This window comes from Simochromis diagramma, unplaced genomic scaffold (genome assembly GCF_900408965.1).
Source record: "Simochromis diagramma unplaced genomic scaffold, fSimDia1.1 OVJJ01000483.1, whole genome shotgun sequence".
NCBI lineage: Eukaryota > Metazoa > Chordata > Actinopteri > Cichliformes > Cichlidae > Simochromis > Simochromis diagramma.
The window spans coordinates 7,793,058-7,812,130 of record NW_024386835.1 but is presented as its reverse complement, the minus strand read 5'-3'; the positions used below and the strand labels follow the sequence as shown (position 1 = coordinate 7,812,130).

Below are 19,073 nucleotides of genomic sequence, written 5' to 3'. Positions count from 1 at the left end.
GTATAAATTCAACATCTCAGCCAAACGGAAGCAGAGCAGTTCAGTTTGATTTGATATGTTTTTTTTTTTTTTTTTTAATGAATAGAATTCTCAGAAATTAGAACGCATCATTAAGTATCTGACACTTAAAATATAATCAGAAAGGTCAAGTTAGGAAAAAAACTCTTTATTTAAACAAATTTATGTGATGTGATGTCAAAATCATCTAAACAAATAAGAACAAAAAGCACTTTAGTAGAATTTACTCACACTAGTAAACCAGAGAGTTAACAGAGCCTATGCCCTAAAAGACATTTATAATTTAGGATGGAGTGCTACATGTTACACTACATGTGTACATATAAACGGTCTCCCATCACCTGGCACCACTGACTGCAGAGCATTCACATCTAGAACTCGACCAGGTATGCACGGGCCTTCATGAGGCGTGTGACGCGATTCTGCAGAGCAGCCCTCTTGGTGCCAATGTCAGAATCCTCCTTCAGCAAGAACTCCAACTTTTCCTTGTCTTGAAGCATCTGCAGCATCTCCCTCTGCAGCTGGATGGCAGCCTCTTGCAGCATGTGGTAGCGGATCACCAGTGGGATTTGATCAGCCAGACGCTGCCCAGCAATCTGAAAGAGGAAGTAGAAAAGACAGTTATGAATAATTCCAAAAATAGCCTCTGTGTAAACACTCACTGATTTTGTCCATATATTTTTCCGCTAAACATAAAGTAAACTTACTTTGTAATATGATTTAAGGTGTAGCATCAGTTCCTGAAGTGTAGCATGGTTATCCTTGGTGTACACATGTGTCCGCAGCTTGCCTCTGTGATTGTGTTCCTCCTCCTCCTCATCATCATCTTCTTGCTTGCTTTCACTCAAGCTGTTGCTGTATGTCCTGTCCTGGGAGTAAACCAGCAACTCCATCTTGAACTGAGTTCTTAGCATTGATTCAGCAGTGGCCTCTTTATCCTGCTTAATGGCTTCGATCTTTGCCTGGAAAAAGACTTTCAGTCAGTCTGACATTTCTTAAAATGACAAAAATGATACTTTGACATAATGCTGATAACGATTAAACAGTAAAACAGAGGCAAACTCAGACGATTGCTACCTTGGCTGTTTTTATTAGGTTAGGAAATCCAATGAAGCTTCTCTGGGCCAGCTGTAGGAACACCCTTTTAATAGCATCTAGAGAAAACAGATATAAACAATAAAACCACTGAACTTGAAGTGATTGCATCATAGATAGGGATGGGTATTGATAAGATTTTCACAATTCCGATTCCATTTTCGATTCTGTTTAACGATTCGATTCTTTATCGATTCTCTTATCGATTCTTTTTTAAAAAAAAGGAGATCACTAAGGTCGAATAGCTTAGAACTTTGTTTTATATCTTCTCTTTGAACAAGATAGAAATTTAGGAGTAGCATGGGGTGTCACAATTGTAAATCTAAAATAATAAAATAAATATTCATCTGTAGCGATAACAAAGTATAACATAAATTATTCTGTAGCAATTACGCAAGAATATCCAGTAATGTCCCTGCCTACAATTAAACACATTCACTTACTGAAAATCGGGGACATCTGCTGTGGCAAATGGGTGCAAGCCTTTTACCACAAACTTAGTCACTGCTCGGTGACATTTGTCTATCCTGGCCTGAAAGGAGACGCTACCGGTAGACTGCAGTGAGAACTGCCAGCATCTGAGCCAGACTCTGTCTGTCTGTCTCATCATGGTCACTAAATGCACAGTAATGGCAGGTTTTGTAATAAGGCAGATCGCGCTAACATAATATGCACTGTTAGGTGATTATTTACCTGCCGCATTAATGGGAGAGGACGTGCAAACGTTACCGCTGCTGCTGGGCTGAGATTCACGAGTCCGGAGCGGAATTAAAAACACGACATTCATTTAAGGTTATCGTGTGTTTTGTGAGCAAATGCTTTTGCATATTCGTAGTGTTTCCTCCCTTAAATGAAATATCTACTTTGCAAGTATTGCAAGTTGCCCTGTTGTCATCCGTTCTCGTAAAGTTCTAACCAAACTTTTGAGCGTTTAAGCCGCTTAGGCGCCGTGTTTCCTGCCAGGTAAATGACGCTCCGCAACGTGGTGACGTCATTAGGGGCGACTGGAATCGATAAGGGAATCGTTTGCAAAAATGGCAAACAATGCCAAGGAATTGAAACAGTGGGAACCGGTTCTCAACAAGAACCGGTTTTCGATACCCATCCCTAATCATGGGTGCAGCATATTTCTGGGTAAATCTATTGTGTAATCCAGGCTACTTCAATAGTTTCAGTTTCAGCCAAACCTCAGTTTTAGAGAGAGGATTATTAAAAAGAAAAAGAGGTCCAACAAGCAAAAGTGCAAGATATCAAAGTCAGTTGCTTTGCCAAAACCAAGAAAATGTAGTAAGTGTAAGTGTTAAACATAGACAGCACTAAAAACATTGAACAGTAAAATAAAATGTTTTTATAACCGTGGAGATCACTTTTCAGATTGAAGGCATACATGACCGCTTATTCCAAATCTGGCAAACATCTACATTTTGTAAAAACATGTGGAAATAAGCCATTAGATCTATGGAACAAAGTTTTATTAAGCTATGAAACAAAAGTCATTCTATATTCTAGAAATGTCTCAAGTTCACCACCTAATCCGTTAAAACACAGCAGTACTTTTGCCTGAACCTGTATACTGTGAATTTGACACGCTGCTCTTTAATGACCATCTCATATCTGTCTGAAGCAGCAGGCTAAATTCAGAGGTATGTAAAAGCATTCTGTGTGCTCAAATTTAGCCAAATGCATCAAAACTCATTGGATGGGTATTCAATGTAGCATCTACTCAGAAAATCACAAAACTAGGACAAAAAGTGAGTAATTATCCAATATGTACTGCCTAGACTGTAACATCACCTGCTATGTCCTTGAGTTTCTTGACAGCTGGTTCTTCCAGCTGTTTGATCTGCTCCTTCACCATGACCTCAAAGGTCTTGTAGTTGATAAAGCCTGGTAGTTCTCTTCCACGGTACTTGTCTTCATATACCTCCACCTCTTTTTCAATTTTCCTGTTAACTGCAACACGAATGGTATACATCAGAGATGTGAAAATGGACTGCTATACACCAGCTCAGTAAAAATAAAAAGACTCACAGTTTTGTCCAGAGTGGTCCAGGTGGGCATTCCACTTCCCAAACTCTCGCCTGAGAGTAGAAAAAACATTCAAGCTCTCTCCACAGTTGAGCTCCTCTCCTGAAGTCAGGTTGATGGCATCCTGAGTGAATGCGGTCACTTTCTGCAGCACACACGTGTTAGAGGTATTTGATGTTTGTTAAGCAGAAATGCAAGGAAATGAACGTAGTCACATAAATGTTATGGGTGGTAAGGAAGCTCACATCGATGAGGAAGATGAGTCTCTCAGCCATATCAGAAGGAGGTCCGTTACCATATCTGTCCAGCTCTGTCTGAGTCTGAGCCAGTTTATCCTCTATCTGCTCTTCCAGTCTTGGCAGAGATCTCTGTAAATCAAACGGCAGGGTCACACACCTTACAGCTAATCACTTGGTTGTACAGGACGTTTGTTATAAGAACGCAAAATCAGAAAAAAATCACCTCAATGTGATTCACCAGCTCAAGGGTGAGTTTTTCAGCTAGTTTAGGAACAGTGGCGTGGCCTTCACTGTAAAGAGTGCTGGAGCAAGAATACAACAGGTTCTCAGTACTTTACTAGATGATTCGCACCCAAACAAACCTACAACAAAAAAAGAACAAAACAAAACAAAAAAACTTACTGGAAATAGGGATGATCTTTGAAGAACATCTCCTCTTTTTCTAGGGCTTCAGTCAGAGACACTTTCTCTGTGATCTCCTTCTGACCCCTGCACCTGACAATCATGTAGCCCTTATTCAGGTGGATGACTTCATTATGGACGATTTCAAGCACGTTCTCTTCTGTGCCTTTGTCCACCAGGTCAGGCTTAGTCAAGATACCTGAGTGAGAGAGGGAGATAAAGAGAGAGAGAAGACAACTTTAAAGTGAACTTAGACCTGTCACATCTAAAAGACTGAGTTGCAGTTTGCAAATATGTTCAAAGAAGAATCCAGTATGATTGTGGAATGAAGCTTTATAGCTTTATGAAACATTATAACTGGGGTCCTTTTACCCAAAGTCCTCTCTCCTTCAGGATCCACCTGCTGCGCCATTTTCAAAGCCTCTGTGGTTGCAATGTCCACATTACACGGAACAACCACCAAGCTGATGGTTTCTTGTTTTGTGATAAACTTCTGGATCAGTCTTTTTATCTGAAAGCATAGATTCACACCATGAATGTAGTTCTTTCTACGGTACTTCCTATTCTTAAAGTGAAAACACCCATCTAAACCTAAAATCACACAAACTTTTAGAATTCAAGCAGTCGTTGACTGCAAAAGATTTTCACCTTTGCATTAAAATAATCCTTATATTTAAAATGATGTTAGTTTGTCCAGTTATTTTTGAACTGTTGAAAATGAGGGATTGTAATTATTAAACAATACTTTTGTTTACTCCTTGAATTAAAACTGAATGAAGTCTGCACTTGAATGCTTGACTTACTATGCATTGTAGTTATTGTGCAGAGACAAAACTACAAAAATGTCACCGTCCAGAGACTTATGGAGCAAACCACATCTGCCTTATTTACCTGTTATTTGCCCAAGGTGCTTTGAAAACCAAAGAAGTCCCTATGAAGTTTTTCAGGGGGACCCTCAACTATGATACCTGATCGCCGATGTTCTCTGGCTGTCCTTTTACAGCCACCCTGGCAATGCCGGGCAGGTCGATGAGGGTCAGGTCCGGGACCTCAGGGGAAGCGATCTCCAGACTGATGAGCTCATCACTGATCCCCACTCCAACCCCAGCCATTTCATTTTGAGCTGAAGGTACAAACAGACAAACATAACATGATACAACTAATGATTGCAGGACTGATCAGTGAAACCTTAAAGATCCGGTAGCTCAGTCAACCAGATTTAGTAATTATGTGTTTGTATATTGTACCTTCTTCAATCTTTTTATCCACAGTTGTAGGATCTTCTATTTCCTCGTCGTGGCCCTGGTAACTTATCCTTCCAGTCCATTCTTCTCCTTCTTTCTTTCTCTTCATCTTGAGTTCAAGAGGGCATCTTGTTACAATGCCTAGATTAATGAAATGTGAATAAGAAAAGAGGGGACAAATTAAAGATAATCTGATGAAATTATGAAAAACAGTAGTCTGTGTCAGACAGCACAAGAGTTATTTGATACTCTGTCAACAGCACATCTTAATATTTGGTAACAGTATGAATAGGGAAGAGAAGCAATTATAAATGTTTCCAAATGTAAATGCGGCCATTGCTGTAGTGTGGCTCTTTATTTCCACCTTGAACACATTGCATGATGGTATTGCAAAACCTAGTTTGTTTCAACTATATTTGAACCTTGAGTGAAGGCACAACAGAGTGAACGTTTTAAAAGCCAGGATTATTCATTTCCCTGATTATTCCCAGTCTACACTGGAGTATGATGTATCAGCTCGGTGTGTCTTTTGACGTGGTTAAAAAAAATCTGTGAATGCTGCTTCAGAATCCCTTATTATTCTTTATTTCTTCATTTGAACCTTTATAATTATTCCTTATTTGCTTCTTTCTTACTCACCGCTGCCTCTCGGCAGTGCCACCCCGGACAGCGCCTCCAACACAGAGCTCTTCCCCGAGCTTTGGTCTCCAATCACGGCGATAGCAGGCAGCGCCAGGTCCTTCTCTACACCGAGAGAGCGGAGAGAGTCAATGAGGTCGATGCAGGGTCGGACTTTCTCCTCATACTGCTGGTTCAGAGTGCTCATGATGGTGATTGCTTTTCTCTTCGAAAGAACAAATGAATGCAGCTAAAATTAAAGTGACAAAGTCGCTGTGGCTTGTGAGCTGTTGTGTCGGAAGAAGACGGACTGAACCGGAGAAGTTTCGAATCGTCAGCCTGGCTGTAAGTTTCGTTTTCCCTCAGTTTCGTGTACGTTACAGGTGTCTGTGTAAAAATGATGAGAGAGAGACTGGCCCATCCCGTCGTTTCAGTGACGGAGCACGCATTTAATAAGGCGTGTCAAACTGAGTGATGATGAACGTTAGCCAACAGTTTACGCTGCAGAAAACAAAAAGGCAGAAGACTTTCAGGAGACCTAGCGGTCACATGCCGGGTGACCTGCAGGTCTGAAATCCTGGAACCATGAACATAAACATGCGTTAGGAAATGTTGGTCTCTTGTTTTTATGTATGGCAACTGCATTGAAGGACAAGATTCAGTTTTCAAGGTATTGAAAGTAACAAAGACTGCAGACTGATTACAGCTGTAAACACAATTTGTTCTTTTTGAGTAGAAGTAAAGGATAATGTCCAACACATGCTTGGTTTTCAGTTCACCTTTGCAAAGTAAAGGATTAAGAGAACTGTAGGCAGTGGAATAACCACTCTGAGGCATTTGAGGGTCAGTCCACTTGTCAGGATTTAAGGTATTGTTTTCTATCTAGCTTTCGCTGCATATTTTATTAACATTATGTAGTTCATTTTGATGTTTTAATGAGTAGAAAAATAGTTTTAAAAAGGGGGCTCAGAACAATTTTATCCTCCCCATAATTTCTGACAACAGTTTCATTTATATGACCAAAAAACTTTAAGGATGGCACAAAGATTAGAGGGTGGAGGGCAAATAATACCAAGCCTGTCATTGTGAATTGGTATCTGTTTCCATATTTTGTACAGTGGTATAACTAATCTCATTTATTTTGGGGCTGTACCAGTTTGAAGATGAATCCGTTGTTGAGAAATGTTCTTTTAATACATTCTGATCATATTTTTGCAGAAAAAAATGTCACTTTCAAAAAATTCAGCCTTTTAGTATATGTCTCACTTTATTTTAGTTATTCATTTCCCCCGTTAATGTATACACAAACTGTAACACACAATATAACAAAATAGCACATGGAGTGCATACCATTACCAGTGATTTTTATTTCTAACACTCAAAACATTTTTAATAAACGAAAAATATCCTTCTGCAACAGCAACATACATGCGTATGACCCTTTAAGATGTTATATTATATATATATATATATATATATATATATATATATATATATATACACACACACACACTAAAACAATTACAATCTATAATAAAGGCACTCAAAATGTATTGCAAAGCGAATGCTGGGGAAATATTTCTATGATTCTATGAAGTGACGTCCATCATTTTGTTTGTCAGGTTAGAAATCTGGTTTTAAGCTTTGCCCTTGTGCTGAGCTGAAGTTGAATGTGTTCATACTAAACTCAGTCAACAAAAGGCGGCCGTTTGAGAGGCGTTTAAGGCCGTTCTGAAGTTGTTCCCTTTGAATTTTTGTGCCAATGTCCTCTTGAAGCAGGGACTCTTTTCTCTCCTTATCCTGAAGCATCTGCAGCATCTCCCTCTGCAGCTGGTTGGCAAACTGCTGCAGCATCTGATAGCGGATCACCAGGGGGATCTGGTCAGCAAGACGCTGACCAGCAATCTGTGAGTGGAGAAGACAGAAATAAAGACGTAAAAAGCTTTTGTTTGTTACTGTCTGTAATATGTCAGAATTTGAACATGGTTGTTGTTTTGTATTAAATTATTAGCTGTGAACAAAATCATAGAACATCTCAATATTTTGTAACCAACTTAGTTGGTTACATTGTGTTCACATCTAAAGAAAAACAGAAAAAAAGTCATACCAGACTAAGACTTAATAAAGTTGAGTAATATTCTTAAAACAAAATAAAACAAAGACTAAAACCACCCTCCCAGCAGATAATAGGGATGCACTAAAAAGCTAAATCCTTCATGTGCCGCCATCACAAAAATATAGTTGGTGTCTCTAATACTGTCAGACCTGAATTTGGACCTGGCTTTGAGAAGACATTAAAACATTTATTCTGTATTAATAAATTATTAGGCAAAAACAAACTAACATTGTTACTGTTACTGAGGCCAAATATCTCTAAGTAAAAGATTTGCTTCTGTACTGATGTCCATGGGCAGATAAACTGGATTTGTTTCTACTTTGTGGCCCATTTTTGTCCCATCAAGCTGAGTTTGTTGGGGCAGTGAGCAAATTCAGGCTCTAACCCAAATTTCCTGTTTGTTGCTTTATGTGACTGTGTCATAAATATAACAGGTGTTCATTTCATTTAACTGTATACATTCTAAATTTCAGCTTTAGTTTTAGTTTTCTTCTTTTCTTTTTGTTGTTGCTTATCTGTAGTCACTGTTTCAAAGAGTCTACTTTTTCTCTTATATTGAAAACTTCAGTGGGATGTATCTTTTGACATGGCAAGAGTTTATGTACTATATCATGTTTTTAAATGCAAACATAAAAAACAGAGTTTCAGTAACATTTACTTGGTAATAGGATTTAAGGTGTTTCAGCATCTCTTTCAGGGTGGCCCCACTGCTATTATTGTTCACCAGGGAATTTACAGCCTCCTCTTTGTCTTCCCTCTTCCTCTTTGCTAACATCTGGCTGTATGTTGTGTCCTGAGTGTAAACGATCAGCTCCATCTGAAACTGCATCCTCAGTATGGCCTCTGCTTCAGCTTCCCGTTTAGTTCTGATGTCTTCAATCTTCAGCTAAATCACACAGAAGATGTCAGTACATATTTATCAGTGTTTAGTAATAAATATACAACAAGCAGTAAAGGAGATGTTACCATTGCTGTTCTGATGAGGTTAGGAAAGCCAACCAGGCTGCTCTGTGCCAACTCAAAGAGCTCCTTCTTCACAAGCTCTAAAAAGAGAAAATTATCAATATAAAAAATTAGAAAATGAAAGAATACCTGCAAAGTAACATGTTCTGTGATGACTTTCAATGATTGCGGTATCATAAAAAACATGCCTGACACATCTTTGAGTTTCTGGACAGCAGGCTCCTCCAGCTGTTTGATCTGCTCCTGGATCATGGCCTCAAACGTCTTGTAGTTGATAAACCCTGGGAGCTCTCTTCCACGGTACTTTCGTTCATATTGAGAAACCTCTCTCTGAATATTCCAGTTGACTATAATATGGTTGTAGTTGTGGTGGGAAAAGAGTATTAATAATTAATAATTTCATCTTTTAACAGTAGGTATATTAGAGGTAACTAATTAACAAGATTTTAAATTAACTTACAATTTGTTCCAGAGGTCTCTATGGCTTCCCTCCATACTGCAAACTGACCTCTCAGTATGGAAAAGATGCTGGACTTGTATCCACATTTTAATTCTTCACCTTTGGTGAGACTGATAGCATCCTGTGTGAATGCTGACACTCTCTAAGAAGGAATGGTTTCAAAGAACAGGACATGTTGTTTCCAGAAGCTCATATTCATTTTTCTTACACTTTTGTTTAGGAGGTGCAAAACCTGCAGCTGGCAATTTTTTGTCTCCTAAAAAAACTGGTGAACTTACATCAATGAGGAAACCAAGTCTCTCAATTGCATCAGATGGGGGTCCATTGCTTAATTTGTCCAGGTTTGCCCGAGTTTGTTTAAGTTTCTTTTGTATCTGCTCATCAAGCCGTGGCAGAGATTTCTACAAATCACGTGGACAAATCACATCAAAGCTGGAGTGGGTTAAAGCTCTCCCCAGTGACCTACAAAGGTAAAACAGTAATAAGTACTTACCTGAATATGATGCACCAGTTCAAGAGTGAGTTTTTCTGCCAGTTTAGGAACAGTGGCCTGACGCTCCTCAAAGAGAGTCCTACAGCACAAACAAAAGGTTAGAGTATAAGCAACACAGCCTAACACACCACAAACACTTGTTTGCATAATTTCCAAAAAGAGCAAACTTACTGGAAATGGGCATGCTCTTTGAAGAAGTCTTCCTCATTTTTTAGTGCTTCAGAAAGTGAAACCTTCTCTGTGATCTCCTTCTGACCCCTGCATTTGACCACCATGTAGCCCTTCTTCAGCGGGATGACTTCATTATGGACAATTTTAACCACGTTCTCTTCTGTGCCTTTGTCCACCAGGTCAGGTTTAGTCAAGATACCTGACAGAGAGAGATAGTGTTGGATTCCCCACCTTATGAGAAAAGCAGCTGGATAATGATGATGATAATAATCATTAATGAGCTCCAGTCACAGCTTGGTGCCAGCCATTAAATATTGCTCACATTGTGACAAACTAATAAAAAGATTAAATGAGATTCAACAGTTTCCTCACCAGTGAAAACAGAACCAACATAATAAATGTATGCAGTAAGCATACATAGCAACTATATTTATTCAGTGGATAGAGAATAAACGACCTAAGAGAGACATTTGCTTATAAGCCAGGTGGCACTTTTTAAAATCAGTTCTAGTTACCCAAAGTCCTCTCTCCTTCAGGATCCACCTGCTGTGCCATCCTCAAAGCCTCTGTGGTTGCAATATCCACGTTGCATGGAACAACCACCAAGCTGATGGTTTCTTGTTTTCTGATGTTATTCTGGATCAGTCGTTTTATCTGAAAGTATTAGCTTGTAACGTAACAAATATTAAGCTACGAAATGGAAAAATATAGTTGCAAAAAGTTATACAAACTAATCGTGCCCAAATTAGGATTGTTCAAATCAAGTTGTGAATGAATGTAATACCCATAAAAGATCACAGCCATACTTTTCATTTTTTCACAAGAGAAATATATCATATGATTATATTATTGAGCTGTGGTTTGGATAGTGTTCTGTGGGCTGTACTGATAGCAATCATGCATATATTTATGATGGGGTCTTTCTTGCTTTTCTAAAAATCAAAAGTAAAACAGCAAACATGTGACAGGGATGAATTGAGCTGTATTTTAATCTGACTTGATGCATTCTACCACCAAATGCTACCTGTTCACCAATGTCCTCTGATTGTCCACTGACAGCCACTCTGGTGATGCCAGGCAGGTCGATGAGTGTCAGATCTGGGACATCAGGGGAAGCAATCTCCAGACTGATGAGGTCATTGCTGATCCCAGTCCCATTCCCCACCAGTTTATCTTGTGCTGAAAAGAGGATTTGGTTTGAGTCACACCTGAACAATAAGTTTAGCTGGCCTATCTTCTGCCTCCATCAATAACAGTGACATTTAAGAATACTTCACGCTGTACCTTCCCGAATCTTTTTCTCCACAATTGAAGGCTTTTTTAGCTCTTCATTATAGTCACGGTAGCTTATCTTTCCATACCACGCCTCTCCTTTCTTCTTTCTTGTCATCTTCAGTTCTAGTGGACATCTTGTCACAATACCTGTGTTTTTTATGAGTGAATGGTGAGACAGAGAGGAAAAGATTTGAGTGAATACCCAGAGTATTTGATAAGATCATAAAAAAGCAGTCATTATACTATATTGCCAAACACATTTTCTTATGTGTCTGCAGGAATATCTAATTCTTAATCCATAGGGTTAAACATGATGTTGGCCCACCCTTTGCTGCTTCAACTCTTCTGGGAAGGCTTTCCACAAGGTTTAAGATTGGATTTACGGGGATTTTTGACCATTCTTCCTGAAGAGAACACATCTCCACTACTCTAGAGTCCAGTGGTTTATACCCATGCATCTGACTCTTTACATTATGCTTGATGATGTGAGGTTTGCATGTAGCTGCTCAGCCAGCTAAACCCATTCCATGAAACTTTCACTTTCTGTTCTTGAGCTAATCTGAAGGCCATGTTTGGAGGTCTGTAGAAATTGAATCTCAAGCAAACTTTTCTTTCTTTGTTATTATGGGGTGTTGTGTGCAGACTAAGGTGAATAAGAGTGAACATGACAAAAATGTGGAACAAGTGAAGTGCTGTGAATACTTTGCAGATACACTGTAACTGGAAAATAAACAGAGGAAATTATTCAATAAACAAGATGAGAAAGAAAAGGAAACAAGGGAGGGCAAAGGAACCAAAATGAAACAAGACAGAGAGGGAAACAGTGAAGGTCCCAGAAACAGAAACTCAAATAGACCAAGACTCAAAGCAACAAGAATGAAAACAGAAACAGAAACTGAAATTTATCCAGCCAGCCCGACATTTGTCTCGGCTTATCCAAATATATTCAAACGCACTTCTATAGAACCACGTCAGAGCCCATGCCAGGATAAGACCAGTGGTCAGGTAGTACTGTAAGGATTTGATTTGAACAAGTTGTTACAAGTTGAATTTGAACAGAGAAATAACGCCAATTAAACAAAGGTAAGGGATTTCAAATGTATATATACTACCGGTCAAAAGTTTTAGAACACCCCAATTTTTCCAGTTTTTATTGAAAATGATGCAGTTTAATGTCTCATTGCACCCTGAAATGAAAGCATCTTACAAATAAGCAACTTCAGTTAAAAAAAAAAGAAATAATGGAATCAATTTATAGACTAAAACGTATTCTAAACTTTTGACTCGCCACCTTTGGCAGATATAACAGCTAAACCAAAATCCTCTGATTCAGTTGTGGCTTTGGGTGAGCCAGACCTCATCCTTTCAGTTTCTGAGTGCCTTTTGATGGTGAAGGAAACTGTAGTCACTGACACCTTGACTTTCTTTGCAGTTTCTCTGTGCATTTTTAACTGATGGCCTGTCTCTCTTCCATTATTAATTACCTTTTTTTGTAACAATAAACTCTCTGCAGTACAATACTGTTCAACTGATGCTCATGAGGGTATGTGTTACGACTGCTGTCGTAATGCTGTTTCTCATATGCAAATTTAAGTGTGCAGGTGCCTTCTCGTCATTGGTGGATCCAGGGGACAGTTCCTGCGGATTGGCTAACTACCGGGAGACAACGTATTTGATGACACCGCCATGGACGGCGAGCCTTTCATCCTCGGCCCATCCTAACTGGCAGACTTTATGTTACCTGTCTAGTGATGTTTGTTTTACACAGGAGCATGTAGGGGTGGACTGCCCTTTTCTTTGATTACAGTTTTCTCATGTTTTTGTTAGTTGGGGAGGTAAGTTCCTGTCGTTTGGTTTAATTCTTTTGAGTAGGCAAGTTTGATATATCCTTGAGATAGGCTCCTTTTGTTTATTGTTTTTTCGTTAGGTCCACCCCAAAGTTATATTCTGCTCCTTTCCTTTGTTTTAAATCCACTCATTGTAAATAAATCACCATCAAACTGTACTAATTGTGTGATGTGCTGCTTGGGGTCAGACGGGGATGGATCACCCTTATGGTCTGGCCACCCCGAGACGCGCTATAACAGTATGGTACCACAGTGTGTTCCAACACTGCCCTTATGCAGACAGAGGGGATTGTAAGTAATCCAGAAAAGATGGAACACCTGTAGGAATTAGTAGCACCAGCTTTCAAGGCTTGATCGACTTCCATTGCTGCAGAACATCTTTAAATTGTTAACCCATTTTGTGTTCCCTGAAAAAGGCCTTTTTGTATATGTGGCACAATGATAAAAATAAAGACATGAAAATAGCCGCCCCCCATTTTATTTTATACTCAAAGACACTTTCTTTTGGTAAGGCCAACAAATATGTTGCACGGGAGATGAGTTGGCCCACCATTTCGGCAGAGTAACATATAATTCTGAAATGTACTTTTTTTTTTTTTCATTTTTGGGTAACATTAACTTTTTTAACCTCTGGCCTTTCTAACCTTTGTGCCATTTCAAACTATTCATCGGACTTGAACAACTTGTATTGCAAAAAATAACTGGAAAAATTAGGGTGTTCTAAAACGTTTGACCAGTAGTGTATATTACAAGGCGGTAGATTTGGTTTTGGCATTGGTGGGGACGGATGATTCAGCCACCGAACCCTGCCCTGTTTCTTTTTTTTCCTTTTCGTCTTTGCTTCTTGATTAAAAAAAAAGGAGAAATATACTTGCCTACATATGCTATTCTACATGCTTTTAAACCATTTAAAATTACAATTTATAGTTTTATATGTGAATTATATAATGTTAAGTTACTATTAAACAAATGACTGACTAAGTATTTTAGGCTTTAGTTTACTTCAGCCATATTCCATATAAATCAGATATCATACAAAAATAAAAATAGCTTAAAATACTGTCATGACAATAAATGAATATGACTTTAAGGACTTAACAACATTACTTCAGTTATAGTACACCAACATCTGTTATACATTAGTACTAAGGGAACACTGAATGACCTGGTGGGTTTTGTCCATAAAACTACTCATCTAAGATTATCACAAAGTAAAAGATCTCTCAGCAAAATTATGCAACATTTTAGTCGCACTATTGCCCCGATCAAATCAGTGAGCTGGGATGTTTTACTCTAAACATGAACTACTGTTACAGCAACAGACATGGACTACTGGTGTCCCACACAACAACTTAATGTCCAGTATGTGAAGGAGCCAAACACATGCCTTCTCCTCTCGTTAACTGAGATAAACTGCCGGCATATTTGTTTTACATCTATATGGTCCAGTCTCTCCTGGTGGACATGGCAACACGTTTTTCGTGATTACATACAATTTTAGACTGATGTGGGCCAAAGCCTAAAACGATGTGCTGTTCTCCCCGGTTCAGATATTTGAAGTTTGCACAGCTACATTCTCGCCTGAATTTTTTTTAAAAGTTTATTTTGCAACCCAGAAAGAGTAATAAGAGGGGCACTGAAATTCGGGATTGTCCGAGAAAAAACGGGAGGGTTGGCATGTATTGCCTTGCATAGCCTGTAACGTTATTATGATGGACAGATTTTATGAGTGAACTTGACATTAAGTGACTTACAGGTTTCTTTGAAAAATACTTTCTTATATCCAGGTTCTTTTTGCTGCCATCCTCCTCTCCTCTTCGCATAATGAATTAATTAAATACACCATTAAATAATTAATTAAATGTGGCAATAATTAATTAAAATTGGAATTAATTAATTAAATAAATAGTTATGGCACATGTAATTAATTAATTATTGACACATTTAATTAATTATTTAATGATATATTTATTTATTTCATTTTGGCAGTCCTGGCGCCTGGCTCTCATCTTGAATTAATTTTATCTGTCAGCCTCACCCATCAAACCCAGGGGGCGGGGTTAACGCTGATCGAGTCAAAACCATTGCTTTGGCCTGGTGGCCATTGTTTTTAGCACACAACAACCGGCATGTGGAAACTAACAGAACTGAACTTTGAAAAACCCTGTTTGTGTGTCACCAAATACAGTTTTAATATTTTTTTTAGCTGAGAATGTAGTGGTTTAATCTTCATGTGTCTGGTCGGTTTGTCAAGATACAGCCTCTTTGCAAAAGTGCTTCGATGATTTCGGAGATGTCTGCCCAGTCTCAAGGCAAAGCGTGGGATAGACCCGCTAGCCTCGCAAGCTGTTATTACCACCGACAAAGCGCAGGCCCCGGTACACAGCTTTTTCATTGCAAAAGAACCGTCTGAATGGTTAACTGAAGTTAACTTGGATAAATTATAGTTAAGGAGTTTCACAGATAATGACCATGTGAGCTGTGTGACTGTTGTGTGACACCACTACACTGAAATCAGCAGGCTATTACTGAAATACACGTGCTATATCATAAACTATGATATAAATAGGGAGGTCCTACTAACATGTTTAGTTTTAAAGGACACCTTCCTGCCTTTAGTCTCATTCATGAGCAGTATTAGTTTTCTTCTAACATCCAGAAGTCTGCAGATGTGTTTCATAGTTTGTAACAAAACTTTGACAGTTAAACATAACATGACCGAAAAAGCAAAAAAAAAAAAAAAAAAAAAGAGAGAAAGAGAAAAAAATCACACAAATTATATGTTAACCTCATTTATTTTTAGTTAAGTAAACTCTAAAAATTCTAACAGATAGCTGGTGCTTAGAATACAGTTGAATAACTATTAAAAAACAGATGATATACTATTTCTGTCCAGGTTGCAGTCTTCATGATGAACATGCTGTTGCAAACTCTGCTTCTCTCGGTGGAAATGCGCCTTCTCTTTCCTCTTTGTATAAAACATTTTAAAAGTCAGTTTAATCTCAAAATTCACTGTTAAATCCAAAACACACCAGATAAAGAAAAGCGAATAGTTCAGTCTAACACATGTGCCAGTGAACCATTAAACGTCTGTAAAACTATGCAGTTATGAAACGTAACTTTAACCTCAGCCAAACCGATTTGCTCAGTTGTAAATAAAACAGCGAAGTAAACGTGACCCGACAGACAAAACCTGAGTGAATTAAGTCCAGCGTTTAACCACTGAGAGCTAAAACTCAGGTGAGGTTTCAAAGCTGTGTGCCGGTGATTGGACATCAGCCGCCGATGAAGCTGGTTCGCCTATAAAGTGCTCTGCAAGGAAACAAGCTCCAGCAGCTCTGCGCTCGGGAAAAATACTATATTTCCTTATCTTGTGCAGAAAAATGCGCTGACATTGCTTTATATCGAGTACCGGCTGCCCGGTTAAACTGTGACTATCACCAGGTAACGTAGGCGTGTTTCTTGAATTAGCAGCAGGTGTTAAACAGCTGACAGGTGAGGAGGGGGATGCATGCAGGTAAACTGGGGGTCTGTTGAGCTGATCGCTGGTTTCGTGAGAAAAATGTCAGCTAGTTCTTTATGTTACAGAAGCACAGAGACACAAGACCAGGCGGAAAGAGACGATCGTTCGGTGAAAATGAGAATCTGCGAATGCAACATGTGGAACACGGAGAGTGGAATATGTAAACAAACCGGTTAACGTAACCCCCTCGGTGCACTCTGCATGCTGACTGTTAGCAGAGCTAGTGAAATCTCTGAAAACATCTGAGCACTTTTGCAAACATGTTCTATGTTGACAACCTGACCAGACATACGTCGCGACATTCGCGGCTAAAACACTGTTAAAAGTGTAGCTGGTGACAGAAAAACGGGGTATTTTAAAACTACACCACCACCATTGCTGCCTGTGATTTGAAATACATTCTGGGATACCTGGCTGCCCCAAGTCTACACAAGCAATCGATTATATAGGATCGACCTGTTTTGACTTACTTTGCACGGCAACCAATCAAATGTTAGAGAAGCTGCATGGGCAGCGTTAACCCCGCCCCCTGGGTTTGATGGGTGAGGCTGACAGATAAAATTAATTCAAGATGAGAGCCAGGCGCCAAAATGAAATAAATAAATATATCATTAAATAATTAATTAAATGTGTCAATAATTAATTAAAATATGAAATACATAAATAATTAAATATATCATTAAATAATTAATTACATGTGTCATACCTATTTATTTAATTAATTAATTCCAATTTTAATTAATTATTGTCTACATTTAATTAATTATTTAATGGTGTATTTAATTAATTCATTATGGCAGTCCTATCGTTGCATAGGACTCCAGCAGAGAACGTAATTTAACTCTTTCTGCACCGCTGGGTGAATGAGACGTTGACAGATCGTTTTTGTTTCTATCGGTTTTGTTTTTCTTTACTCAAAGAGATCAAATTATTGGTGGGGACAATTCAATAATCGCTGGATATTGGTGGGGACATGTCCCTTCCTCCATGCCAAATCTACGCCCTTGGTATATTATTTAAGTAGGGTATGAAAGGATTACTTATATACTGGACTGTCACGATTCTAATGAACAGTGAGTTTGCTGAGCTGGAAATAAGTGTCTTCTTACCAACTCCTCTCGGCAGTGCCACCCCGGACAGCGCCTCCAACACAGAGCTCTTCCCCGAGCTTTGGTCCCCTATCACGGCGATAGCAGGCAACGCCAGGTCCTTCTCTACACCAAGAGAGCGGAGTTTATCAATGAGGTCAATGCAGGGACGGACCTTTTCCTCATACTGCTGGTTCAAAGAGTTCATGGTAGCTAGTCTCCTGAAAAATGATTTTGTAGAAAAGGTAAAAATGACAGTGTGAACTGTAACCTGCTCTATCAAAATTGTTGGTTTAACCCGGAAAAGAGTTTGCTATAAGTTTCGTTTCTTGGCATCTGTTGTCGCATTGTTTATTCAAACATACAGAGAGGAGGCAGTTTCTTCTTAAAGTGATACTTTCTTTAACTCGCGGTTAATTGACTGTGCAGTGTGCACTATAGAGTCCATCCATCCATCCTCTTCCGCTTATCCTTTTCAGGTTTTTGCATAAGGGGGTTTGGAGCCTATCCTAGCGGCATTACAATTCTTCACTTTAATTATTTTTTCCTAAATCAGCAATTAAGTGAGTTCGGTTAGGTTTCATTTCTTTCATTTCTCCTGTTACTTTACCCTACTTCTTGCAAGATCACGGGAGATAGCCTTAAGCTGGGCAAAACGCAAAGTTCCTGTTGCTAAACCACAGTGATTTGGGTCATCCAGCATCCTGTCCACGGAAGAGGAAAAATACTTATTCTTAAGTCTTATCCTGAGCATGTTTTTCTCTCGATGTATGTATGTGTGTGTGTAAATCTATGAGAGAAGTACCGTGAAGCTCATGATTTCTAACTTCAGTAAATGCTTTGCTGATGAGTTTGATACCTTAATCAGTTTCAGAGGTATTTACTTTGGCACAATGTTCCGTTTCTGAATTATAGTCCTCTGCAGAGGGAAACAAGGAAGCCCATGCCCATGGTGTTGAAACTATAACTGATGTCAGCAGACATGATGCTCAGCTTGAGGGGTCAAAATGGGAAATCACAAAACAGTGAATGATGTCATATCCATCTTTTGTATTATTTAAAACAGATCAATGAAATGGTAATTGATAATTGACTGACAAAGGCTACTATTTAAAGTTAAATGGCTGTGGTGATTTTCAAATAAATACTTGAACTGCCTCAAATCAATACATCACTCATTGGTTGTACTTTCTAAAGCTGAAAAGGGACAACATCTTTGGTTTTTGCAGCAGCTGTGTGGGAAATGTGATTTGGGACATCAGGAAACTGCATATCACAGTGTCCACACGAAGCAGGACTAATGTGCACGCATGATACGTGTTTTGTTTTTTTGTTTTTTTACACTTGATTTAAACACACAGCGGACATTTCATATCCATCCATCCTCTTCTGCTTATCATTATCAGGGTCGCGGGGGGGGGGGTGTTGACCAGCCTGATGCAGGGCAAACACCACTTCAGATTTGACAAAGACAAAACATTTCAGTGCAGAGA

At 38.9% G+C, this 19,073-nt stretch overlaps 2 protein-coding genes across 2 annotated transcripts; both read right to left on the bottom strand.

Annotated features, from left to right (window-relative positions):
- Window positions 1-145: 145 nt before the first annotated feature.
- Window positions 146-6,047, bottom strand: LOC120731869 (interferon-induced GTP-binding protein Mx-like). The gene is made up of 12 exons (XM_040029200.1): window positions 5,666-6,047; window positions 5,030-5,167; window positions 4,751-4,905; window positions 4,155-4,293; window positions 3,783-3,981; window positions 3,604-3,682; window positions 3,387-3,509; window positions 3,145-3,286; window positions 2,908-3,066; window positions 1,096-1,172; window positions 726-980; window positions 146-614 (listed from the first exon to the last, which is right to left on the bottom strand). Exons 1-12 carry the CDS (start codon window positions 5,850-5,852, stop codon window positions 390-392), a joined length of 1,878 nt encoding a protein of 625 aa, XP_039885134.1. The 5' UTR covers window positions 5,853-6,047; the 3' UTR covers window positions 146-389.
- Window positions 5,872-17,988, bottom strand: LOC120731868 (interferon-induced GTP-binding protein Mx-like). Its single transcript, XM_040029199.1, has 12 exons — window positions 17,602-17,988; window positions 11,132-11,269; window positions 10,872-11,026; window positions 10,363-10,501; window positions 9,848-10,046; window positions 9,677-9,755; window positions 9,462-9,584; window positions 9,184-9,325; window positions 8,912-9,070; window positions 8,727-8,803; window positions 8,419-8,646; window positions 5,872-7,549 (listed from the first exon to the last, which is right to left on the bottom strand). Exons 1-12 carry the CDS (start codon window positions 17,786-17,788, stop codon window positions 7,268-7,270), a joined length of 1,908 nt encoding a protein of 635 aa, XP_039885133.1. The 5' UTR covers window positions 17,789-17,988; the 3' UTR covers window positions 5,872-7,267.
- Window positions 17,989-19,073: the final 1,085 nt, after the last annotated feature.

Excerpts from the sequence above, each read along its gene's own strand:
- LOC120731869 (XM_040029200.1), bottom strand. The coding sequence starts at position 5,852 with ATGAGCACTCTGAACCAGCAGTATGAGGAGAAAGTCCGACCCTGCATC. Across the intron at positions 3,287-3,386 it reads GACTCATCTTCCTCATCGAT|AAAGTGACCGCATTCACTCA; the intron begins GTGAGCTTCCTT and ends TGTGTGCTGCAG. Across the intron at positions 3,067-3,144 it reads GGACCACTCTGGACAAAACT|TTAACAGGAAAATTGAAAAA; the intron begins GTGAGTCTTTTT and ends TTCGTGTTGCAG.
- LOC120731868 (XM_040029199.1), bottom strand. The coding sequence starts at position 17,788 with ATGAACTCTTTGAACCAGCAGTATGAGGAAAAGGTCCGTCCCTGCATT. Across the intron at positions 9,585-9,676 it reads AACTGGTGCATCATATTCAG|AAATCTCTGCCACGGCTTGA; the intron begins GTAAGTACTTAT and ends CGTGATTTGTAG. Across the intron at positions 9,326-9,461 it reads GACTTGGTTTCCTCATTGAT|AGAGTGTCAGCATTCACACA; the intron begins GTAAGTTCACCA and ends ATTCCTTCTTAG.